General features: G+C 42.5%; 2 protein-coding genes across 4 annotated transcripts in view; one reads left to right on the forward strand and one right to left on the reverse strand.

Annotated features, from left to right (window-relative positions):
- The window catches only part of TBC1D8 (TBC1 domain family member 8), a gene marked incomplete at both ends in the record, with an annotated part of 105,689 nt that extends 86,628 nt beyond the window's left edge, over positions 1 to 19,061 (forward strand). For both annotated transcript variants that reach the window (XM_084235951.1, XM_084235952.1), the window contains 9 exons: positions 1,148 to 1,433; positions 2,201 to 2,330; positions 2,495 to 2,593; positions 3,165 to 3,233; positions 8,140 to 8,380; positions 8,884 to 8,949; positions 17,589 to 17,678; positions 18,037 to 18,134; positions 18,603 to 19,061. In XM_084235951.1, the coding sequence (XP_084092077.1) occupies positions 1,148 to 1,433; positions 2,201 to 2,330; positions 2,495 to 2,593; positions 3,165 to 3,233; positions 8,140 to 8,380; positions 8,884 to 8,949; positions 17,589 to 17,678; positions 18,037 to 18,134; positions 18,603 to 19,061 (1,538 nt within the window). The remainder of the gene's footprint in view (positions 1 to 1,147; positions 1,434 to 2,200; positions 2,331 to 2,494; positions 2,594 to 3,164; positions 3,234 to 8,139; positions 8,381 to 8,883; positions 8,950 to 17,588; positions 17,679 to 18,036; positions 18,135 to 18,602) is intronic.
- A 1,251-nt stretch (positions 19,062 to 20,312) lies between these two features.
- On the reverse strand, positions 20,313 to 25,378 carry RPL31 (ribosomal protein L31; the record flags this gene model as incomplete). Of its 2 annotated transcripts, XM_084235872.1 has the most annotated exons (4): positions 20,313 to 20,461; positions 20,735 to 20,847; positions 22,044 to 22,169; positions 25,272 to 25,378. In XM_084235872.1, the coding sequence occupies 4 exons, from the start codon at positions 25,376 to 25,378 to the stop codon at positions 20,430 to 20,432; spliced, it is 378 nt and encodes a 125-aa protein (XP_084091998.1). In that variant the 3' UTR covers positions 20,313 to 20,429. The 2 variants fall into 2 exon arrangements, with proteins under 2 accessions (XP_084091998.1, XP_084091997.1); XM_084235871.1 differs by lacking the exon at positions 20,313 to 20,461 and having other exon boundaries at positions 20,619 to 20,847.
- Positions 25,379 to 26,774: the final 1,396 nt, after the last annotated feature.

Consider the following 26,774-nt stretch of genomic DNA (forward strand, 5'->3'; position numbering starts at 1 on the left):
TCTAGCACCACGGATTAAATTGGCCTGTCCTTGAACTGTTAGTAAAAATGTAAGACAAGAGAATGTTCTCTTTTGTGTCTGGCTTCTTTCACACAACGTTCTGTGATTGGCACGTCAGTAGTTGGTCCCGTCTGTGGCTGAGTGGTATCCCACGGTACATTTAGGCTGTGATTTGTTCATCCAGTGGGCATGTGCATTGTTTCCAATTTAGGGCTATTGTAAGTAAAGTTGCAGGGAACACTTGCATATGTCTTGTGAATGATCAGTTTTCTTGTGTTTATCTAGGAGCAGAATTGTTGGGCGCGGGTTAGATGCATGTTTAACTTGGTAAGAAACTGTTGGGCCCTCAGAGCCAGAGCAGCTGTGTGGCGGGTGGGGTGCACTCACACACCCCTGGTTGGCCAGCAGGGGCATGCAGGAGCGTGTCGGTTGTTCCACGGCCCTGTTAGCCGTAGCCATTCTAGTAGGTGAAAAATAATAGCTCACGGTGGCTTTAACTTTCATTTCTCTGACAGTAATTAATGATGTTGAACATATTTTCAGTTCTCAATGGGCATTTGTTTATTGTCTTTTTTGAAGTGTGTTCAAACCTTTTGCCTATTTAAAAAAAATCAGTTGCCTTATTACTAAAGTGCAACTTCATTTTGCAAAGTTGCATGTGTTCTAACTCAGATGCTTCTGAGTTAGAAGTTTGCATTTCCATGTTATTAGTCGTAAGACTTTTTGAGAAAATTGGTCTTTAATTTTGATGAAACCCAGTTTATAATTTTTTTCTATGGTTAGTGCTTTTTGGGTCCTAACAAATTTTGCCTTCTGCTGTATTTTCCTTTAGAAGTCTTCTGGTATTAGCTTTTATATTTAGGTCTACGATATATTTCAAATGTTTTTCTATATGGTCTGAAGTAGGGGGTCAAGGTTCTCTTCCTCCAAATAGATATCCACTTGACTAAACACAATTTTTTGAAAATATTATCCTTTCTCTGCTGAATTACCTTGAACAAAATTTTAAAAAATAAAGTGTGAGTCCTTTTCTGGACTCAAATTCTGCTTCCTTGTTCTGCTTATCTCAGAGTAGTTTCAATTTCAGTCTGACTTTCAAGAATGTGACTCCCTCCCCACCCAACTGTCCATGGCCTGCCTTTTCCAGGGGCCCAAGTGGACCAGTCAGTGTTTGAGGAGCTCATCAAAGAGCACCTCCCCGAGCTGGCAGAGCACATGAACGACCTCTCAGCCCTGGCGTCCATCTCGCTCTCATGGTTCCTGACCCTGTTCCTCAGCATCATGCCTCTGGAGAGTGCGGTGAACGTGGTTGACTGCTTCTTCTATGATGGGATCAAAGCCATCTTCCAGCTGGGGCTGGCTGTGCTTGAGGCCAATGCCGAGGACCTGTGTAGCAGCAAGGATGATGGCCAGGCCTTGATGGTCCTCAGCAGGTGGGTCCAGGCTGCCTGCTGTTGCAGCTGACTGGGGTTGAAGTGGGCAGAATGGGAACTCTGGAAGGCATACCATAGGGGATGGTAACCACAGGGACCCAGCAGTGCCATCGCTGCCGAAGTTTCCCTTCCACTGTCAGCTGTGCTGCTGTGGCCCCTCAGAGCCAGTGCATCATGTGGCACTCGTGCTGGTATGTGGCGAAGAGCACCGCCTTCCTCTACTCTTCACCAAATAAGAGGCGAGGAGAAGAAAGGGCTATCGGTGCTTTTCCCTGAGATGGGTGCTTTTCCCACTAGATGGACCCAGTCACTTTGGGTGGTGGCAAGGGGCTGGGGGAGGCCCCTGGAAATGTTGACTCAGGTGGGTGGTTGGCTGGCAGTTTCAGATCTTTATGCAGGGGCTGGTCTGTTGCCGTGAAAGAAAAGTTCCACTAAGCTGGGACTTTTCTGGAACCTGGGTGTCCTGTTGCTGAGGGCAACATGGACAAAAGAATTATAGAAGCTTAAAACTGCACAGAAATTTGCATTTAATTTATTGGAGAATCACTGATGCCGGGAAACCTGGAGCCCATATCGACAAGTCTGGTTTTGTGGGTTTCTGTACTTCTAAGATAAACATAATGATTGCTACCTTGCCCTCCTGCAGCATCTGAGACAGGCAGCTGTGTCTGACAGCACTGTGACTAATAGCCCGTGGGAAGGCAGTGGTATGGTGGAGTGCCGGGGTGAGGGTCCACCTGTGCTGTAATGGTGGGTGGTGTGCTCAGGTTTCTAGATCACATTAAGAATGAGGACAGCCCAGGACCCCCTGTTGGCAGCCACCATGCCTTTTTCTCCGATGATCAGGAAACTTATCCTGTGACTGACATTGCGGACCTGATCCGGGACTCCTATGAGGTAACTCGGCCCATGAAGTAACTCTTCAAGCCCAGCTCAGAAGCTACCCCTCGGGAGCTCGTTGGGGAGATAGGATTTGAGGGAGGTTTCCTGGGCTACTTCTTGTTTCCTCTTTGTATGCAGACAGGAGTTCTGTGAGTGGATAATCTCTTGTTTCCCTGTAGAAATTTGGAGACCAGTCAGTGGAGCAGATTGAGCACCTGCGCTGTAAGCACAGGATCAGGGTTCTCCAAGGCCACGAAGACACCACCAAGCAGAATGTGGTGAGTAGAGGCCTCTCCAAGGTGGCTGCTCCTGGCAGTCATGGCAGTCAGATGTTGACCTGGGCTAAGAGTGAGTGTCCCTGTTGGTCATGTGACATAAGATTGCCAGGTTTGTTTGTTTTTTTTTTTTTTTTTTGCATTGAATTAAAAACCTAATGGGTGTACAAACAGCGTGGGTTTTTGAGTCACACTGTGAGTAAATTAACCATGGTGAGCCTCAGTTTTCCCAGGTAAGGGTAATGATGCTCACTGAGGTGGGAGATATAAAATGCCTAGCACAGCCTGCAGTGTTAGTGTTCTTCAGGAGGAACTTTCTGCCCAAGCGCCATCCTCGCTGGCTTTCCATTTCCATTAGAACTTGTACCTTTGTCTCCTGACACTGATAGTGAATTGGCTAGAGGTCGAGCATAAACCCCTAAAGTGATCCTCATGTCAGAGAGGTGCAGGTGTAGTGTCATGAGGGAAGCTGGTACAAGGTGCCTGGTGACCCTCACTAATGGGAAGGCCCCCTCCATCTGATCCCTGCTGCATGCAAAAAATGTACTCCTTCAATTTTGTTTCTTTCCTTAAGCTCCGAGTTGTTATCCCAGAAGTCTCGATTCCTCCTGAGGATCTAGAGGAACTCTATGATTTATTCAAGGTAGGAAAATGTGGGAAGGTAGGGAAATCAGCCTGCCGAGGGGTGAGCTGTGCATGCTGGAGGGGCTACCGTGGGCCTGTTCTGTGACAGCGGAAGCTGGCACCACCCCCCACCAGCTCTGTCTTAGCCTTCCTTGCTCCCCCTGAGAAAATTCTCTCCCCCAGTCCTCTGTCAACAGCTCTCTTCTTAAATGGAATTAGCATCCCACAGAAGCCAGCCCACAGCAAGCATCTGGCAGGGAGGAGCTGGGGTGCCCTCTGGGTAGGCCCAACAGATCTCACACAGCTGGTGGGCTAAAGCATCTGTGCTCTGCTGACAGAGCCTTTGGTGCTGGGATCTGTTCTTTGCTCTTCTGATGCTGATTCTCATTTTATGCTAGATGAAACAGTGACCTGTAGTGAAATGATCACCTCATCTACTTCTTAATTACTCATAATCCTACCCTGCAGTGTGTGTGTGCATATTTTTTATTCGTGGGGCTGGCATGCATGCCAGTTTATATTCTATTTTCCCCTGCTGCTGTTACTAACACTTTTCTATGTTGCCATGTAGCTTTTCTTTTTTTTTAAAAAAAGATTTATTTGTGCATACAAGAGCTGGGATTTAGGCCAGAGGTGTGGGGGGTAAGAGGATTCACCAGAGACAGAGTGGGGAACAGACGGGCAGATTGACCGAAGTAGACTGCTGAGGGGAGCAGCAGGCAAGTCAGGAGAGGTCTGCTGCGCCATGTGGGATACTGCTCCCTGGCTGGCCAGGGAATCGAACTCGTGTTGGAGAGGCTGCAGACAGCTTCATAGGTTGCGTCTTAACCCCTTGCGCCACCAGGGAGGCCCTGTGGCTTTACTTTTTTAAGTAACTTTAGAATCTATCATATTGGTGATACTTTAAAGATTATTTATGCATGCAAGAACTGGGGTGTAGGCCAGAGGTGCGGGGGTTGATAGGATCCACCAGAGACTGAGTGGGGAGCAGAACAGGTGGATCCACTGAAATAACTGCTGAGGGGAGCAGTGGGCGAGACAGAAGAGCTGTGCTGGGCCATGTGGGTTAGCTCCCTGTCTGGGCATCGAATTTATGCCTCAGTGGCTGGCCATAGCTCGATAATGCTGAGACTTAACCCCTGTGCCACCAGGGAAGCCCCATATTGGTGATACTTAATACTCTAAATGATATTTCCAATATTTGACTATTTTGGCACATATCTTGGTTTTCCTACTTAAAATTACCCTGCAAAGAAACTTTTCTTTTCAAAACAGTTACTAAAAATTGGGAAGACAGGCAGTCAGATCGATCCACTGCTGCTACCCTGGCAGTGAATGGAGAGAAAGAAAAAAAACAGTGGCAGAAAGCAAGCCCAAACTGAAGAGTCTCTCCTCTCGAGTTCTTCCTGGTGGGAATATTGAGCCAGCATCACTTCTAAACTCAGACTGCCAAAATAAAGGAGGTGGCAGCGAGCAGCACTTAGGTACTTCTAAGTGGAGCTTCAGAGGTTATCGTGACGCTGTTGTGTTGTGTCGGTTTCCCTGCGGTCACTGCAGTGGGTTGTTGGGTAAGGAGATTCCTGGCACGTCTCAGTCATAATGAGCAGGATGTGTGGCGAGAACTATTCAGGCCCGTGTCTCCCGTAAACATCACCAATTTTCAAGTTTTATAGTTTCCTTTGTTGCATAAAGAGAAAGTACAAAGCCAAAGGTTACTTGGTGTCCCAAGCCCCCAAGCTCTGACTTTCAAGGAGGAAACATAGGAATACTAGAATCATAAAAACAGGTAAGCAAATGTGGTTTTTATCATAAAGTCATTTTTTTAGGGCTAACTGTTCTTAATTTGAGAGGCACATCAAAAATGTTTTAATGTAAAAGATTAATAAAAATAAATTTCATTAAGTATTAACCATATTGTTCATCTTTAATACAAAGAGTATTGATGGTGAGAGCTGACTTCTTGGTTCCTGTTTCTATCTTTCTATTAACGATGAAGGATGTTATTGGCACTTAATGAAATTTTTTATTTGTAAGCCCTTTTACTTATGTAGGAGTAATTACAAATGTAAACAAATAGACAGATGTAAACTAAAATAACCTATAAATTATAACTGAACCATAAATTATTTAAATGTTCACTTATAAGGGGCAATTTGTTTCCAGTTTTCTTTTTCTGCTTTATAAACACCTTTACTCCACATTCTTGACCTCTTATCTGGACACTAGTGCTGCTGTTTCTGTAAGGCGGGGTCCTTAGGGAGGTACAAACCAAATTTTAGTCAGTATTGCTAAAGTGTTTTATGACTTTTTCAAATTTGACTTTCACCAGTAGTGTCTGTGAGCTTGTTTCCTACATAATGTTTAATAACATGGATCTTTAAACATTTTGCTAGATTTTTTTAAAGTTGCATTGCCATTTCAATTTGTTTATTCACTAGTGAGACTGAGTACCAATTTTGAAGTTTTTTGGCTAGTTATATACTTCTTTGAGGCATCTGCTTATAGCCTTTGCCTATTTTTATTTATATATATTTTACATCATTGTTCTTTTAAAAAAAAGATTTATTTAATTATACAAGCACTGGGTACAGTCAGAAGCGCGGGAGGGTGAAAGAATTCACCAGAGCCAGAGCGGGGAGCAGAGCAGGCAGAAGGACCTAAGTACACTGCTGAGGGGAGCAGCGGGCGGCAGGAGAGGTCTGCGCGCCATGTGGGACCCTCGCCTGGCGGCCGGGGATCGAAGTGGTGCTGCAGAGGCTGTGGGCAGCTTTGCAACCCAGCACTCAACCGCTGCACCACCGGGGAGGCCCCATCATTGTTCATTTTTAAACGATGTTTGCCTCCCCCTCCCTCCCTCAGGTGCAGTCCCCATAGAATTTCCTTCCCCAATGCACCCGTGCACCATCACCTCAGTCCCCTGTGCTCCTCCCTCCCGCCCTCTGATCCCTCTCCCTCCTCCTCCCCTGCAGGATGTTTCTGGTTTGTAATGGTCTGTTTTTGTTTTGTATTATTTTTTACCCTGATGTCTTATTTGGTTCTCCTATATTCCTCCTATAAATGCAACCATCTGGTATTTTTTTTCCTTCTGACTTATTTCACTGAGCATAATTCCTTCTAGCTCCATCTATGTTGCTGCGAATCTTTGCCTATTTTTAAATTGGTTTCTCCGTAGGATTCTATGTGAACTGGTTTGGTTGTGTGAGTCCTTGGCCTATACATTATAACTGTTTTCTTCTGGGCAGCATTTTATGGGCATTTAGCATCACAGTATGCACAAGTATGCACGGAAATCCATAGTGTGCCTTGGGTTTTTAGGAATGGGAACTTATTACACCTTTGTTTTACACTTCAAATTTCTTCGGGCACTTTTCTGAATTCTGCAAAAGCTATTTAAAGAACATGGCTGTAATGAATAGGGCAGTAAAATTATAAATGTCATTTTGGCTCCTATCCAAGGGTACGTGCTTGGCAGATTCTAACATCTCACTTATGGGCAGAGGACATTGAAATTGTGAAGAATGCTGCAGTCACTGGGAACTATTTCCGTGAACCGAGATATCCCTAGAGGTCACTTAATACAGGTGGAAAAGATTATTCTAAAGAGGCTAACTTTGTCCTCAGTGAGAGGCCAGTTGTGATTACTTCTAGAGTTCATTCTTAAAACTTTAACTTGCCTTCATTTTAACTCTTAATTTTTTCAATTGTTAATGTATTCATGTGATTCAATTTAGAATATATAAAGTGTGCAGTAAAGTCTTGTTTCCACATTTGGGCCCCTACCACTATTTTCCCTCCACACAGGTAAATAGTGTTACTATTTTCTTCTGCCTCTTGCAGATTTATCTAGCACTTTTCATTTTTAAATAATTTTAAGTGAAAATATCAGAATAAAACTTGTCTTTTATAATTAAAACTTTCACAACTGTACATTGAAAAATATTTAAAATGGTACAATTGTTATGCATATTAGAAAGAAAAGATAGTGTTGGGTAAGTGAATTAATCTGGCTTTTTATACCACTAGCCTCAGTGGCTATCACCTACGGCCTCATCATGTTAATGCATGAGGCACTTGGGAGCGTGGGTGCAGGGCACGCATGCCTGATTGTGGACCTGAGCAAGGGTGTGGGCATGCATTAAGTGGGCACATGTGAGCCTAGAGAGGACAGAGGAAATGCCAGAGAAAGAGCATAAAGGTTTGTGGGGACTGGGAGACTTGGCTGCCTGCCTGCCTCCTGGCCCCCAGACCCAACCTGTGCTGCCTGGTTGCAGGCCAGTCTCCCTGCCTGGTGTGCCTGGTTCCCTGGGAGCATTAAAGCCTGAAAAATCCACCAAGGGCTCCGGGATTCTCTATTCATATGCCCTAATCAATAATGAACCTGCCCTGTGCTTGGTGGCACTGCAATATCAAAATTACTTATTTATATAGGCAGGGGCTACAGGGTAACAAGGAAAATCTTATGCATGTCTGGTTAGAGTGGTGAGGTTATAATTCAAACTTTTTTTTAAAAGATTTATTTATGCATACAAGAGCTGGGGTACAGGCCAGAGATGCATGGGGTGAGAGGATTCACCAGAGACAGAGTGGGGAACAGAACAGGCAGGCAGACTGAAATATATTCCTGAGGGGAGCAGTGGGTGAGTCAGGAGAGATCTACTTCGCCATGTGGGTTGCTCCCTGGTGGGCTGGGGATCGAACTGGTGCTGCAAAAGCTTTGGATTGCTTCATAGTGTGGTGCTTAACCCCTTGCGCCACCAGGGGCGCCCTATAATTCAAACTTTTTCAACTATTTTTGTCACATTGCTTATTTAATAATTTCACTGGGCAATACAAGTCTGAGAGGACACGTTAGCCTTGGCCTGTAAACATGCAGCCTCCCATGGGTGCCTCCGTCTCTCACAGATCCCTCTCTTCCTCTTGTGTAGAGAGAACACATGATGAGCTGTTACTGGGAGCAGCCCAGACCCATGGCCCCGCGTCACGACCCCAGCAGGCCCTACGCAGAACAGTACCGCATTGACACCCGGCAGTTTGCCCACCTGTTTCAGCTTGTCTCGCCATGGACCTGTGGATCCCACACAGAGATCCTTGCTGAAAGGACTTTCAGGCTCCTGGATGACAACATGGACCATCTTATCGAATTTAAAGCATTTGTGAGCTGTCTTGGTAGGACTCTGTGGTCTTTATTGCACTGAGTTGATTTGGGATGTGTCTGAACACCGAGTGGGTTTGTAGCAGGCAGATCCACACAATGAAGTGTATTTGTGATGTGATTTTGTGATTTTTAAAAATTAACCTGCAGGCCCGTCATGATCACTTTCATGCTTCCTTGAGGTTGGTGGGGAGAGTGAGCACTAACTTTCAACACAGAAGGTCACTGACCTTTTTGGCACCTGGGATTTGGTGGTAGCTTGTTGATCCTTGTGCACAGAATTAAAATCCTTCATACAGTATAAGGCCAGACAAAATTGACAGTTACCTTGTAGCTTGAATTGTCACTAATCATTGCCCCTCAAATTTTCATTTCAAATAGCATGTATGTCTGGGGGGTAGGAGCAGAGAAAGCACTGGGTCCATAAGTATTGACCATAGTAAGTCTCTCTCCATAGTGAGTTTGTGTCATAACAAATTTACTTATTTACAACTATTCAATCTCTTTATTTTTGCAGATATTATGTATAATGGAGAGATGAATGAGAAAATTAAGCTGTTATATAGGCTCCATATCCCTCCAGGTAAGAAATTACAAGTAGAAAAACCAGGTTCTGGTATGCCTTGACAAAATCTGCTTTTTATGTGATACTGAAGTTCTTTGAAAATTTCATTTGCACTTGAGGCAGCTGGTGGTGTCGTTTGGGGCAGCAGATCAGTTTTAAGTACTGTGCTACCTGGCAGTGCTTGCCAGACCTGAGCATGTATTAGAAACATCTGGAGGGCTTGCGAAAGCAGCTAAGGGGCCCTATTCCAGTTTCTTACTCAATAGGTCTGAGGACCACACTTTGGGGACCACTGGCCTGTAGACATGTAGGGAAGCCAGACCTTGGTTGCCTAAATAAGTGGTTATTTTAGCCCACTGATTTTGAAGAATCATGTCACTTTCCAGCATTTAAGACCATGCTTCTTTCAAATTGAACCAGTTGTAAGTAGGAAAAAAAATGGTTTTGAAACCTATGAGATCAGACTTAGTGTTGAGAGGTATTTCTTGGATCTTTGAAACTGATAGAGGATTAAGAAGCTCAGAGGGCATCCAGACCCCAGTGCTATGGTTTTGGTGTTGGATGGGGCCTCTGCAATGCGAGGAGGCTGTTGCTGAGGGAATTTTCAGGGCAAGAGATCCTAATAATTTTATAACCATTAAGATATACATATATATTGAAAATGCACAAATATATTGTTTATGGATTTGGGGAATCTACTTCCTGAATCCAGCTACTAGTGAGCATGCATGTAATACATGTAATACTTATTATCCCGGGGAGCATCCCATAATGACACCCAAAATCCCTTCTCAACCTTACCACACTAATTATTACTTTAGTGTGGTATTTAGCTATTTAGCATCAGTGAAATTCTTTTTATGCTAATGTTATTGAGCTTTATTTGTCCTTATTTCACATTTTCCTACTATCATAGTAGACATGCATAACTGTTTATTATCATTGTCTTCATCTTTTCATAACCATCGTTATCTATATTTGGTATTCCTAAATAGAACATGATTGACGTTAATTATGTTATCTTGATTTTTACACTTTTTATTGGGATTTTAGATTTATAAAAATGTTGCAAATATAGTACGGGTAGAGTTCTCATTCTTGATATATCTGTAAATGTATTCCTGGCTTTTGATATCATTTGAGATATCACAATGAACTGTGTTTCCAAATTACATGTTCATTTCTAAAGATACTTTATATTAGTTCATTAGAGGTATTTGTAGGCCATCATGGCTTCAGAAAAAGTCTTTTAGAACGAAGGGAACCTCAAACTTCTATTTTGACATATCCCTTTGCCAAGGCCATGAGTATCCACAATATCTTAGGTACTTTTCCTTAAATAGATGTAATTTTAACAAGTGCTTTCTTTTTACCATGATAAATAACTTTTTTTTGTATTTATATTAGATTTTATTTTTATTTTATTTTATTTTTTTAAAGATTTATTTATACAAGCACTGGGTACAGTCAGAAGCGCGGGAGGGTGAGAGAATCCACCAGAGCCAGAGCAGGGAGCAGAGCAGGCAGAAGGACCGAAGTACACTGCTGAGGGGAGCAGCGGGCGGCAGGAGAGGTCTGCGCGCCATGTGGGACCCTCCTCCGGTGGCCGGGGAGCAGCCGGGGATCGAACAGGCACCGCAGAGGCCGCGGGCAGCTTCGCAACCCAGCGCTCAACCGCTGCGCCACCGGGGAGGCCCATGATAAATAACTTTTTGATTAAAGGTGGGACAAACAGGGCCTCCCCGGTGGCGCAGCGGTTGAGCGCTGGGTTGCAAAGCTGCCCGCGGCCTTGGCGGCGCCGGTTCGATCCCCGGCTGCTCCCCGGCCACCGGAGGAGGGTCCCACATGGCGCGCAGACCTCTCCTGCCGCCCGCTGCTCCCCTCAGCAGTGGACTTCGGTCCTTCTGCCTGTTCTGCTCCCCGCTCTGGCTCTGGTGAATTCTCTCACCCTCCCGTGCTTCTGACTGTACCCAGTGCATGTATAAACAAAACAAGCAAGCAAGCAAATAAATAAATAAATAAATAAAAACATGCCTCTATAAAAAAAAAAAAAAAAAAAAAAAAGGTGGGACAAACAGTAGTTGGTAAGAAAAGTTTTTGTATTTTTTTTAAAGATTTATTTATACAAGCACTGGGTACAGTCAGAAGCGCGGGAGGGTGAGAGGATTCACCAGAGCAGGGAGCAGAACAGAGAGACTGACGAAATACACTACTGAGGGGAGCAGTGGGTGGCAGGAGAGGTGCGCACCATGTGGGACCCTCACCTGGTGGCCGGGGATCGAACTGGTGCTGCAGAGGCTGCAGGCAGCTTCATAGCCCAGCGCTCAACCGCTGCGCCACTGGGGAGGCCCGGTAAGAAAAATCTAACTCATTAAATAGGAAGTGTACTGAGTACTAGTTCAAATATGAATTTGTGTGCTCAAACAGCAGCTGTTTTACTTGTCTGATGGCAAGTGTGGTACCAAACAAAACACACCAGCAAAAAGCTATTTGCTGGTACAATAAAGAGCTAAATCCAGGGGCTTACACAATTCCAGAAGAGCTCACATTATTGGCTCCATGGTGACTGTAATACTGTGTAGCTAAGGAAGGTGAAAAGTATTCTAGACAATTTGACACGATATCAGGTGGGGCAGAGACAAAAAGTCCTAGACAGATGATTCAAAAGTTATTACAGATTAATAAATCTAAGGCTTTATTACATTGTTTATTACACTGACTGCACTTTTAAAAGACAACTTGGAAGAATATTAGTTTCATTAGAAAACACCAAAACAAGCTACTGAGAATGATATGTTGGAAATGACAAGTGAACACAAACTGAGACATTTGGAGGCTTTTTGTGTATCTACCGCAAGTGGAGCTTGTGCTGAGTTTGTTCTGCAAAGTTTTCCCCTGCTGGTCTGGATCCTCATTGAATAATATTCTTAAAAATATTTAGTCTAGGGCCACCCTGGTGGCACAAGGGGTTAAGTCACAGCACTATGAAGCTGTCTGCAGCCACTGCAGCACAAGTTCAGTCCCCAGCCCACCAGGGAGCAACCCACATGGCGCAGCAGACCTCTCCTGACTTGCCCGCTGCTCTTCTCAGCAGTGTACTTCCTTCAATCTGCCTGTTCTGTTCCCCACTCTCTCTGGTGAATCCTCTCACCCCCCACACCTCTGGCCTGTACCCTAGCTCTTGTATGCATAAATGAAATAAATCTTTGAAGAAAAAATTTAGTAAAAGTCATGCTGCCCCAGACTTTGTTCAGCTTCATATGAAGATGATTTCTTTCTGAAGCTTAACATCCCTAGTGCATTTGCTGCCCAAAGGGTTGAGTAAATGGGAGAATCTTGTGAATAAGTCCAATTTGCAGTTTGATTAAAGATAGTTACTAGATTTAAAAAAGGACTCAAAATGTTGAAAACCTGAATAAGCTTAACAAACCTGAAGGAGCACAAGAAAATATACTAACATACTGATGAAGTATGGATAGAAAGCAACAATTCAGTTTAGGAAAAAGTAAGGTTATAATGCTTCATTGGTGATATTTAGTGTTATAATTTGAATCCTAAAGCAATTATAGACTATATAATATAGCAATATCTGTGTATGAGGAAAAACCATGTCAGACATATTAGCCAAAATAAAGGCTACCTTTATATTTTTCAGTAAAGGAAGAGCTGTTTTTATATATATATATATATATATAGAATGATCAGTCTTTTTTTTTTTTTTTTTAAAGATTTATTTATTTATACAAGCACTGGATACAGTCAGAAGCGTGGGAGGGTGAGAAAATTCACCAGAGCGGGGAACAGAGCAGGCAGACAGACGAAGTACACTGCTGAGGTGAGCAGCGGGCACAGCAGGAGAGGTCTGCGCGCCATTTGGGACCCTCTCCAGATGGCCGGGGATTGAACTGGCGCTGCAGAGGCTGCGGGCAGCTTCGCAGCCCAGCGCTCAACCGCTACACCACCAGGGGAGGCCCAGAATGATCAGTCTCTTAATGCACAACCAGAAGCATTTGAACTTTTCAGATTCTGTAACATGAAAGCAATTATCAAATAATTGCTTTAGTTGTTTACATTCATAACACCATATTGTCCACTTCCAAATAAACTGACTTTTAACCAAAATTAAAATGGAAATGCTATAGAGTGTTGCAATTTTGAGATCTTTTTATTTCCCTACAGAATAGAAAAAGTTTTAAAGCAATCACATTCTACTTAAAGCTGTCATAGAGCTCCATCAATAAATGCAGTTTTCACTCTGCCAATATACAGCTGTACAGAATTTGGTAAAATAACTGAGTTGGTCCCATAAAGAAGACCTAAATATGTAGTGCTGATTAGGGCACACATTATGAATGACAATGACATCTTTACGATAGTCTAGCAAAATGAGATCTGTGATACTGTGGGAAGGATCTAGAGGGTATTATGCTTAATGAGAAAAATAAGTCACAGAGAAAGAAAAACACTTTATGATTTCATTTATGTGATACATAGTCACAAATAAATGACAAAAACTAAGTTTTATACTATAAGACCGAGTTTGTTGCTACAAGAAGGGAAAAGGTTGGGTAATGGGTAAAGATGACAACTGTTTGGTGGATTGAATTGAATTTTTAGTGGTGAATTTGTTATAGTATATACACGTTGATTTTTAATTATATAAACCTAAAACTTCTATAATGTTACAATGCAACATTAATTCAATACACTTGATCTTAGCCAAAAGGCCAAGAAGTGATGCAACATTACTGCAATAAAAATGTATTTAAAATGTTAAAAAAAAAAAAGCAATTATCAAAGAGAAAAATGCCATTTGCTTCCACTTTCTTGTCTAAATAGTTTCTCACTGATAGTGACAGTCTGTTTTTGAAGAGGTCATTATTTAAAAGTTCTAATTAGGAACTGCATGTAGGTATTTCACTATTAGGCTGAAAATTAGCATAAAAATGGCCTGATTGGGCTAAGATTTTATACTTGATCTTAGCCAAAAGGCCGAGAAGCGATGGGGGCTAAGATTTTAGTAACATTTGATCCTTTTTAGTTATTTAACATTGTGATAAAAGAATGATCTTTGAAAGTTTAAATTCATTTAGTTATAATGTATGTACTTTCTAAACCTATGCAGTACAGTTGGAAATGAGATCTTTGAATGACATTGTCTGCTTTGTCAAGAGTACCTGCAAACAGGTACTGATACATGCAGTCATAGTTCATAATAATGGAATATTCAATATGAATGAAAAACCTTAGTAGTATTGTGGACTGAGATGTATGTTTGAGGCTAACAGCAACAGGACAGAAGATAGCATGTGACTACTCCTGTTTCCCTAGAGAACAGTTTGGCACTTAGGTTCCACCCACCATATCAGTTCCTCATTTTTTGGTCACTCTGTTCTTATGGTTATTTTACGAAACAATTGTTAAGATAAGCGCTAATAAACTCCTGCTTTTAAGAATGTACCAGTATGTCTAGATACCTATCAGAACCCAAGACTCTGCATTGCCCTATGATCAGATTTTTTTTTAAAGATTTATTTTTATTTATACAATAGTTGGGGTACAAGCCAGAGGCGTGGGCAGGTGAGAGGATTCACCAGAGACTGCGGGGAGCAGAACAGGCAAACAGACCGAAAGCACTGCTGAGGGGAACAGCGGGTGCAACAGGAGAGGTCTGCCTTGCCAAGTGGGATTCTCCCTGGCTGGCTGGGAATCGAACCGGCACCGCAGAGGCACAGCACTGCGCTCAACCCGCTGTGTCACGGGGGGAGGCCCCTATGATCACGTTGTTAATGGCATACACAAAGAAGGTTCGCTAAGGGTAAACAGATGAGCTAAATTAGTAGTCCAGATAGGATCGGAAACTTCCTCAGAGAATGGATACAGTCGTCTGAAGATTCAGACTGGAGGAGATGATGATTCTGAGAATATATGATGTTCCAGCTAAACTTAAAAGGTCCATTTCTTGCAGAATATATAAAATGATAGTTTATATATTCTATTTTAACAATGTAGGCAGTATTGATAAAAATACCAGGTATATTCAATTTTATGGTAGGCAGCTTAGGCTAGAAAGATTTGTTCTTTGGAGACCTGAGTTCAAAATGCCATTAAGGGTTTTGAAATATTATGAAGTGTAGGATATAACCCTCCTCCCCCCCCCCCCAAAAAAAAAAACTCTTCTGTGAAATTGAAAAATTGCATTGAACTTTTTAAAAAAGGTAAGTGCTGAAGAGCCCTGATATTACCCAACTCATCAATAAGTCACTAAAAGTTGGATTTATTTACCTCTAGTACCTGTCAGTCAAGTGATTTTCTTACAAGAGATGAGAAATGTACATTGAATACTTTAGTTGATTTTCTGTGAGTGACTTGGATATATTTAAATTCCTAACCTAATTGCAAATTCTTCCCACCATAATTTTTTTTTATCCACTATGGAATGGTAGGAGGAAGGCACTGTACTATTTTAATAAGAAAAAAAGTAAAGTGGTTTCATTCGACTGTACTGTCAAAACTACATGTGATGGTTAAATTGCGTTGAAAGAGGTGTATGTACTCCTCTATCAGGTAAGACATTGGCAGTGGAAGTGCTTTCCCCTCCACAGAGAATCCCATAGAGAAAGTAATGAAGAAAGCAGTTACAGTAACAATGATACAAAAAATTAAAACTGCACATTGACTAATGTTAAGTCCTGAAGCATCAAACACTTTCCTGCTGGTGGTAGCTAACGAAACAATGTCTGAAAACATTTGTGAGTTTCAGATAGCCAAATATAATCCTTTACCAAATTTTAACTTGTGCAGTACTGAGACAGTGGTAATTTTCATAGAAATGTCCCTTAAATCTGTCTTGAAATATAAGCTACGTATATAGAAGTAGGTTTACAAAACTTCAAATATCTTGTTTTAAAAAGCTGAAAGTGTGTGTATGTGTGTATATAAATTCAGTGGAGTACTTTCCCTAATGCACTGCATGCTATGTTCTGATCAGATTACCTGAGTTTTAGTGTGCTCCTGGCCTCCTCCAGCGTCCCCTAGTGGTCAGTCTGGGTGATGGTGTTTGTTTTCTGTGTGCCAGGACAGGAGAGAGGTGCTGCTTTATGGGTTTGGTTTGCCTTTGTTGCTTCTTGTCACTTCACCTGCCTCCATTCTGAGCTCTCACCACCCTTTAAATTAATCACTCCTTTCTAGACTCCAACGGCACTGGTGTGTATAGGTTCTTCTGTTAAAGCAGTTTGTTTACAGTGACTTGTCTACACATTTCTAGTGTTTGTGACACTGAACACTGAGGGTAGGAACTCAGTTACCAACTCGGTCACCGGAGGGTGGCTGTCATCTAGGAAATCATTTCCATCACGACTACCCAATGGTCCTTACCATTCAGGGTAATTTTGCTTTGAGTTTCTGATTGGATCCCCACCTCTGCCACTGCCTCGAACTTATTTTGAGCAAAGCTGGGGAAAGAAATGACTCAGTAAGTTACAGAAAAAAGGAAAAAAAACAAACCCCCCTCTCCCAAGACCCTCCTCCAAAACCCAGCCTGCCTCACAAAGTAGGAAGAAGGAGGGTTGTTATTAAAGCTTTGGTGCCATCTTGTGGATATTTGTGGCTCACAAATAAATCTTGACATTTCTCTTCAGTTTTATTACTCTCTAGGCCTACTAGTTTCAGTACTTAAAATTGCAGAGGAAGGATCCTTACTTTTTATTTTTTATAATAAACTTTAATTCATACTCTACAATTCATCCATTTAATATTGTTATGTAACCATCATCACTGTCAACTTTAGAACATTTTCATCACCCCCCAAAACAAAGCCTGTAATTGATAGCTGTTGCAACTCATCCATTCCCCTCTGCTGTCTTTACAGATTTGTCTATTCTGGATATTTCATATAAATAGAGTATTGTGTTATGTGTCTGGTTGTTTGCACTTAGAACAATGTTTTCAAGATTCATCCCTAAGGTAACATGTCAGTCCTCTTTATGGCTAAATATTACTCCATTTGGTTGGGATGCTATACTGTTTATTCATTCATCAAAACTTACATTTAGGTTTCCACTTTTTGGCTTTTACGAATGAGGCTTTAGGCACTGTGAACAGTTTCAACTTTTAAGAACTGCCAGACTGTTTTCCAAGGTAGCTGAATCATTCTACATTCCTATTAGAAATTTGAGGGTCTGGATACAATTGTATTTTAGTCTATTTCAAAAGAAATCTCTAAGTGCTACTTGAGTTCAATAATTTTTTTTATAATTTTTGCTAAAAATTATGTACAGTGTGTTCATTATATAGAATATCATGAAAATTATTCTGCCATCTAGATGTTTATTTCTAGAGTTCCTTACATATGCTTATACATGAGTTTTTACAAAATGGGGGTTTTAGTGTAAGCATTTTCCAGATCAGTATCAGCTGATGTGAACTTGCATGTTATTAGTTACAACAGTATCTATACATATTCAAGTGAAGTATTTCCTTCATTGTGTATCCAGACAATGCTTGGTATACACCTTGGATTCATGGATTGTGCAAGGATTGCAGCCCACAGGTTGGGGCTGCTGGCTTAGCCTTCTCTGTTTTACCAAAAAAAGCTAAATCTGTTAGTTTTGGCTAAGATGCAATTTATTAATGTTAAAACATTTTCTTCTTAATAGCACTCACTGAAAATGACCGAGACAGCCAGTCACCACTGAAGAATCCTCTGTTGTCAACATCAAGACCTCTGGTTTTTGGGAAGTCAAATGGCATGTACTTTACATTATCTTCACCCCAAGCACGCCACTGAAACTGGTTGGAGTGATTCACTGATCATCTTAAAGGGAGACTTGTCTATTCCCTCCCTCCTGTAATTAATACCCAGTACATTGCTTTTAGAGGCCAGGCACCTTCCAAGTTGCAGGAAGACTGCATTTTTGACCCTACTGCTTACTATCTGAGGTCCTCTTCTAGCTACCTACCATTCTATTTCTGTGAATCAGTAGTAAAAATTTCCAATGTAATCTCTGCTTCTAAGTTTGTACATGGAATTTGCTTAATGAAATTCATTACTCCCTTCTACGTATTTCCCTTTCTTTGAATTTACTTACTGTTTTTTGTCTCAAGGTGATGCAACTGATTATCAGAAACAGCTGAAGCAGATGATTAAGGATTTGGCCAAAGAAAAAGATAAAACCGAGAAAGAGTTGCCCAAAATGAGCCAGGTATGGACTTTATTCTGTGCAGAAAATGAAAATGATTTGTTCAGAGGTAAGCTTGGGCCCCTTTTTCACCAATGCCAAAATCAAAGAACTTAACTTCTGGGAGTGAAACACTGTTGTGATTAATTGGGGAATATTTAAATTGTTTCATTTGGATATTTCAGATACTCAATGCTTTTTGAAATATAAATATGCGATACATTACATCCAGGGATGTTTTATAGTTTTGGGTTGTCAGGAATAGTCATGATGCTTGAAAAAAAAAAATTTCATGACTCTTTTTCAACAACCCAATATACAGGATAGGATAATGCATGTAGGTTATATGCAAATATTTCATTTTGTGAGTTGAGCACATGTGGATTTTGCTATCTGTGGGAGTCCTGGAACCAATCTCCTGTGGAAATGAAGGAATGACTACTGTTTCCGTCTTGTTACACTATTATATACATTTTTTTTTTTTAATTCTAGAGAGAATTTATCCAGTTCTGTAAAACTTTGTACAGCATGTTCCACGAAGATCCAGAAGAAAACAGTTTGTATCAAGCCATTGCTACAGTAACCACCCTGCTGCTGCAGATTGGGGAAGTAGGCCAGCGAAGTAGCAGCTCAGGAAGCTGCTCCCAGGAATGTGGAGAGGTGCTGCAGGCTTCAGCTTCTTCTCCTGAGGACTTGGTTTTCGCTGACACAGACCCCGGGAAGATTCCCCAGGACTCCCAGGTATTTCCTCAAGAGGCAGAAGGGGACTGGACTGTCTCCCTTGAACATATTTTAGCATCACTTCTCACTGAACAGTCATTAGTAAACTTTTTTGAAAAGCCACTGGACATTAGAGCCAAACTTGAAAATGCCAAGATCAATCAGTACAGTCTCAAAACTTCTGAAATGAGCCACCAATTACAGCCTGAACTCAAGATGAATAACCTGTGAGAAGAGTGGTGCTGTGGACTCTGCCATACCAAAGCAAGGACCAGTTTTGTGCGTTGTCTGCCCATAAATCCAGACTCAGTTTGAGTTTACAGGATGGGTGTCCAGACAAGCAACCTGACAAGCCACAATAGTGGCAGGGAGAACTGATGTAACCCTCAACATTTCTATTTATTCTGAGAGTTCAGTTGGATATTATCTGTACTAAAATGTATCCATCAGTTCTCCTAAAAGCTGTGACTTGCATTTTCACTTTGATCAGATTTATTGAAATGGGCACTTTTGTGATTCTAATCCAGGGAAGAGCCAAAGCTTATTTTTCACTTGGAGTAACGGGAGAGGTTAAGAATCAAGTTCACTTTCAAAATCTGAGCGCCACTGTCTGTGCAATTGTATTTGGATTTTTTTGCACTAATTTTGTTTCAATGCTGGTAATTGAAACCATTTTAATATATTTGGTTGTATTCATTCATTTTGTGTCCTTCCAAAAATGTGTACAAACCTTGCTTTCAATGTTGGCCTCCAAGTTTTTAATAAGAAACTTTTGTATTGACTTGGTCCTTTGCTTGTACCTTATATTTACTTCAGTCCAAGGTCTGGAGTGCAATATATTGCAGGCTCTCAACCTCACCATGGCTGTGCAATGTTATCAGCCACAGGGCTTCAAAAAAGGGAAGTCCTTATGCAGCATTTGTCTGAGGGTGGGGGTGTGTTAAAATCATGAAACAGTATATGCAATAGCTTGTTTTCAGGCTGAATTTGTTACTGTAGCCTTAAATCTTACCTAGTTTTAGCTCTATGTAATATAAATACATGAGCTAAAATAACTGTACATGTAACATTTGGTACCTCACCAAAGATCAGTTATTTTAGAAGATGCTACCAATTGCATCCTTTCAGTATTAAAAACATGCAAAGTGGTAAACAGCAGCCAACATCTAATGCCAACCCCTGGAGAAATGTTTCTCTTAGAAATACACAAAACATGCACAGAACAGTAACATAGCTCTAATGTTTCAATTACCTAAATAGTGGTACTTAAAAAGGCTAGGCCTGTGCAAATATTCAGAAATACCAGGGGCTGGGGAGAAGGGGAAACACGCCTAAATATTTAGGAAGTCACCCAAAAGTTTCTGTAATTAGAAACTGCTCTAAGATGCATAGAACATCACACCGCAACTAGAAAAGGAATAAGTACAAAGGCAATTCTGTCACTTTGCATGAATAAATTTTTTATATAATTGGGGTATAGGCCAGAGGATTTACCAGAGACAGAGTGGGGAAACAGAACAGGCAGAAATACACAGGCGTATCATGCTCAACCCGCTGTGCCACCACTGAGGCCCTGTAACTTTATTTGCTAATCAGTGATTAGTTTTCATCCACATTGACTGTCTGTAGATCTGCAAAAGAAGGGACAGCCAGTCAACTTCCATAGCCACACAGCACTTTCCAAAACCTTTTTGGAGGGTTTAGGATAGTAGAAATATTTTTACTATCTATATATTTTGTATCTTTATTTTCACACTACAACAAAAAAGGTATACTGAATATGCCTGTTATGCATATCCCTAATGGAAGCATTACTGGCATATACAGGTGGGTAGTGCATCTGCTGAACAAATGAATTCAAACTATACGGACTAAAGGAGAGTGTGGGATTGAGTAAAACTTACTTTTGAAAGTTGTGACAGGTACATAGGTAACCAATGTATACAGCTTGTTTGGCGAATCTTCATCCTCATTACGTTTCCTGGACAACCGTACACGGATACGATAGGGGACATTCCTAATAAAAATATAGACATGAAGTCAATGTCTCCTATCAAGAAAAGCCAACAAATGTATTCATTCTGTCCCCCATTTCTGTAACATGCTCCTCCTGCTGTCCTTTGCTCTATTCTGACCAACTAGCCAGAGGATGCATGGCACTTCTCAGTGCCCTGGAAAATGAACACCCACAGGGGGACATTAAATACCATCCCCTCAGCATTTATACTAGCCACCGACATTCAATCTGAGCATTCAATCTTATGCCACGTCTTTGCCCTTTGCCACTAAAACACAAATCCTGATTCTAGGATTTGTCTGTTAAACTTGGAAAAACCTCACAACTCTGCAGGCTATATTAAACACAAAGCTATTACTTGTTCAGTGTCTCTGCAGGTAATTCTCTCATTCAGACTTCTTAGGATTTTAAGGACCTGTTATTTCCACCTTTGATCTCAGGAGTTGTCCTGAAACTCGGGACTACTACTGGCTCAATGTAGAACACTCTCATCGAGGGACAATCAGATTGAGCCTTGTGTTTGCCTCCAACCCCAATGTTGAAAGACTAGCCAAAAGCAATCTCCCACCACTACTCCCTACTCCAGTCTCCCTACAATCACATAGTCCATGCCAGTACCATTCCCCGAGGGCAGTGCCACTTCCACAGCGAAAAGCCACCCTTTATGTATACACAAGGTTTTTCCATCTCAGTATTATTGATATTTGGCCTGAAAATTGCTACAGGAAGCTGCCCAGTCCTTTGATGTTTAGCTATATATTTAATCTGCAGCAACCCCCAGTAACAACCAAAAATGCCCCCTCCATCTCCTGAAATTGCCTATGGCTGAAAACTACCCCATCCAACTGCTTCCATTATGTCTAAAAAGAAATCCAAACTCTATTACCCACAATATCCCACATATTCTGTCCCCTGCATAATATCTTCATTCATTGTTCAAGTCACTTATGTATTCCACCTTCCCCAACCTGTTTCCAAATCATGCCAAGGTTTTTCTGTTCAATTGCTCTTATCTGTCCCTTACATTGCTGGTTCAACCAACCACATCCAAGGGCTTCTATTCTGCCCTTTGAACAACTGTCATATTTCCTTACACATCCACATTCATTAAATTATTGGACTTAAAAACTACAGAGTTGGTCAAACTGGCGTAACTATACAAAAATTCATCTTAAAACACAAGTAATTGAAAGCACCTTATTCCCTTAGCCCAGACAGCTTTGTTGAGCCTGGTGTCGATGCGCACATCTGGAGTGCCCATTTCCTTCATTGCAAATTTCCGGATCTCTTTGAGTGCTCTAGGGGCACGCTTCTTGAAGCCACTGAAATTCAAACAAAGTAACTATAGGAATACAAATTCAATGTATGACACAGTATATCCTAATTTCACACCCACAAAAATCCAATCCAAACCTTGAATGGCCCAGAACAATCCTTTTTACCACCAGTGCATTAATACCCAGCAACCAGGAGGACACTTGGGAAACAAGTGCATAATCCATTTTCAATAATGTGGGATAAGGACTCTGGATGTGATCCTTAAGCGATGCTAAAATACACTTCGTTAACCCTTTCTAGATAAAACACACCCCCAATGTCTAATACCATTGCCAAGAATAATAAAAAAAGTTAGAATACACTTCGAAATAAAATATACAATACTTAAAGTTCCAGTATCGGTCTATGTTTTAATAGTAGGGGCCTGAAATGTACAGATTTCCTCATATGTATGAGGACAAGAGCTGTCAGCTATAAAACTGTCATTAATTTATCTTTGTTCCAACTGAGTAAGGTGCTATTAATTACCCCACTGTTAGATGAGGACAGATAAATTAATTTGAATTTAATGCTTCCAATTAATGAAAAAATGCAAAGCAAAACTTTAGTAAAGGCTGAAATAGTCAGGCATTTTGGGTAATTCCTAGTGGGGCAAAGACTAGTCTAAGTGTATCCCACCACTCCAACACTGGGAATGTCAAAGAAGTCACCATGTCAGTGATTCACCTTTTAACTCCAACAGTGTCCAACACACAGCAAACCTAGCAGTTTTGTTAGATGAAATGATTTCGTGAAATCTAATAAAAGTAACACATTTTACTATGTGCAAGAAAAACAATTCTGATCTAAAACATCCAGTGACTTCTAGGACCCGTAACATCTGACATCTATTTGCCCCCACCTCACTTGGCTTCTTACACTGTTCCCAGCTCCCTTTGCTTACCCAGTCTACTTCTACAGCCCATCAAACTCCCCTTTTTCACTTAAATTCTTAGTCATCTAGAAATAAACGGTGCTAGAACAGTGGTAGAGTTAATAGACAATATCCCATCTGTTACAGCTTATATAGGTTACATCCAGAGTACATCAGATGGCATTACATACTACAGAAGTTACCCAAGTTAGGAACATGCCTGGTATGATTAACACAAGTGGTCAAAAACTAAAAAAGTAAGTAGCCAGCTCTTGTGGGATGGTAGCAAGAACTCTGGCTTCTAGTTTGATTTAGAAGGCAGAGCCACAGGACATGCTTAATTGCCAAATGACTGAAATAAGGCCACAGAGAAACAGAAAGGATGGGGGTAGAGATGGTCACCAGGAGCTTCAAAGGCCCATTTTAAAGATCAAATAGAGACGTTAATAGCATTTGGATATTTACGGACCTAAGACTAGTCACTATTACCAAGCCTACGAAGAAAAGAGAGGGCCCTGGACCTCCGAATCACTGAAAGGACTGGTTGAGAATGAGGAAGTTCACTGGTAGAGAAGAAAAACACAAGACTCTAATCTTTGGAAGTACCAGTATTTTCACAGAAGAGTAAAAAATGAACTGTCAAGTGTTACTCAGATATGACCAAAAGGGGCCTCCCCAGTGGCACAGCGGCTAGAGTGCAGCCCTGTGAAGCTGTCTGCAGTCTCTGTAGCACGGGTTTGATTCCCTGTGGCCGGCCAGGGAGAAAGCCACATGGCCGGGCAGATCTCTCCTGCCTCACCCGCTGCTTCCCTCAGCAGTGTATTTCAGTGGATCTGCCAGTTCTGGTCCCGGCTCTGTCTCTGGTAAATCCTTTCACCCTCCTGTGCCTCTGGCCTGTACCCCAGCTATTGTATGCGTGTGTGTGTGTGTGTATATATATATATATATATATATATATATATATATATATAACAAATCTTTAAAAAAAAAAAAGAAATAACCGAAGGATTTAGTAGTATAGGTTTTTACTTGGGACTTTTGCACAAAACGCCTGAAAAACCTGCCCACCTGCTATGGCTCACATCACACTTTTTGAATATCCCATTATCATCGCTGTGATCCTTAAAAGAACACCCCTTTTCACCCAATGCCTTTTTGTACCTAAGCACTTGCCTAACTTCCCTAAGTAAAACAAGGAGGCAGCACCTCTGGTTTCCTGCACAGCCCAGGATAGGTGCCTGATGAAGTTTTGACATACTCCCAAAATGAATGCAGGCCCTAAAAGCGGGGTGAGAAGGTGGTGCCTCACAAACAGCATTAATGCATAAAAAAGGGCACTGGCTTTTTGACCCAGAAGCTATTTCTGGGACCCCCCCCCCACCAAATAAGAATGCACATATTACACATATTTAAGTTCCTAGCAAAATCAGTCCCAAGATGACAGACTGCCCAGCAAGCACAAGAAAGCCTGCTGACTGGTACTGAATAGAAAATTTTGCTTTTTAACATTTTACTATTAAAAATTCTCCATATCTTAACAGTATTCAAGAAGAGATTTGGTCTTCATTATCAGCACCATAGCATCACATGCCCCCCCCCCCGCCCCCGCAAAAGGGAAAACCTTTCTAAGCTCTATAACTAAAAACCAAAGCCCAGGTAAAAACCCAAGAACTTAAACATTCAAAGTACTGCCCTATAACTCCATTTCACGGATACATTCCTGGCTCCAGCAGTTTCACTTCCGGGATTACAACCTGCACCACAGCAGGCATCTCTGCGGGCGAGGGCACTTCATTCCCAGTTTTAAAACTGAGCTACACAATCTTTTCAAGTTAGAGACAAGAGGGCTGACGCCTGGCACTTCGCATCATTGACAGACAGGTTGTACCGGGGAACCAACAACTTTACTGGTATCTAGAGACAATTAAACCAGTTGGCTTTTCCTCACAAACGCCCTTCACCTGCGCGGGCTAATCCGACCAAAGCATTTAGCGGACTCAATCACCTAATTCTCTCACATTGGCTCTCCCAGAAATTACTCTTCAATCTATATTTCCAGTTATTAACCTCCGAGTAAAGTAAAATAGGGTCCGTGGGGTTCAGATTTGCGCTGCTGAAGAAACGCGTCATTTCTAGACCACCTAGACCCCGGCAGGCCTGACAGCACCACCGAACGCGAACGGTCCAGAACTCCCCCTCAGTAGGGCATCGGGCCGACCGCAGGGATACTCACATTCCATGGATGCGCTTGTGAATGTTGATCGTGTATTCTCTGGTAACCACCTCGTTGATGGCAGAACGGCCCTTCTTCTTCTCGCCACCCTTCTTTGCGGGAGCCATCTAAACCCAGGCAACAAGGAGACCGATTCAGAAGCGAGTGGGACAAGCACAAACCAAGTAATTCTTCCTGAGCCCGCCTCAAGCTGCCGCCTCCGGGCGCTTCGGGGTGGTCAGGGTCTGGCTAGGCCCCTGAAGGTCCAAATCTGCGTTAAGCCAAGTTGGCCAGCCAGCGACCCAGCACCCGCGTCCCTCAGCTGGCCCTGCGCCGGAAACCCCGTAGGCCTCGGTTCCCTAAGCTTGGCCGCTAGCTACCCTTCCCAAACTGTGCAGCCTTTAAACGAAGCGTGGCTTTTGGTTTTCCTGAAACACCGAATCCAGGACAAGCTCATAAGAAAGCCCCGGTCCGTATCAGCACAGTCCCAGACCAGGATGGAGCCAGATTCCAAACACCGGGACGCAGGGCCCATACTCACCCTGCCGGGCCAGAACGTTGAAAGGAAGTGCGTGGGGCATTGTGGGAAAGGGAAAGCATGGTCGCAAGCACAACTTCCGGGTCAGCTGGAGGCGGGTGTAGGGGTGTGGCTAGAAAAGGGGAGAAGCGAAAGCTGTGACGTGAGTCGCGCGCGTCGGGGGAGGAGCGAATGGGCTTCAGGGGCGGGGCCGGGGCGGGCCTGGGAGGCCCGCGACTGCGCCGAAGCGCCTTAAACACCGGGGGCAGGCACTGTGAATTCTGCCTCCTGCAGTGGAGCTTGCAACGGCTTCGCGCTAATGAGCGGCAGGAAGGGCTTGGGTCTTTTTATTTTCTCTGTGCATTTAGGGGGAACCAGAACCCAGCCCAGCGGTTGGATGGGATCAGGACTGGAGCCTGGGTGTCAACTAGGAGGCTGTGATCCTGCAAAAATGGCGGGTCTAGGCTGGGGCAAATAGTGGGGACAGAGAAAAGATTATTGGCACAAGAAATATTTAGAAATTAAAATCGACAGTTTAGGGGGCCTCCCTGGTGGCGCAAAGGGTTACGTACCACACTATGAAGCAATCCGCGGCCTCTGCAGCATGAGTTCGATCCCTGGCCAGCCAGGCAGCCACCCACATGGCGAGGCAGACCTCTCCTGTCTCACCTGCTGCTCCCCTCAGCAGTGTATTTCAGTGGATTTGCTTGTTCTGCTCCCCACTCTGTCTCTGGTGAATCCTCTCACCCCCCGCAGCTCTGGCCTGTACCCCAGTTCTTGTATGCATAAATAAATCTTTAAAAAAAAAATTGACAGTTTACATGGCTTTATATGGTATGTCAATTTATAAAGTGTTAGTGGTTGATGACTTGTTAGGGGGACTCCACCCCCACTCCAGACCAAAGCCATCAGGACATTGGGAAAGACAAATCCCATCACTACCAAAGGGAAGGTTGCTGGAACCTGAGGGTGGAGTTAAGCAGCCAGGTTTGGTATAAAACCAGACA

Source organism: Talpa europaea (assembly GCF_964194135.1).
Source record: "Talpa europaea genome assembly, chromosome: 6".
Taxonomy (NCBI): Eukaryota; Metazoa; Chordata; class Mammalia; order Eulipotyphla; family Talpidae; genus Talpa; species Talpa europaea.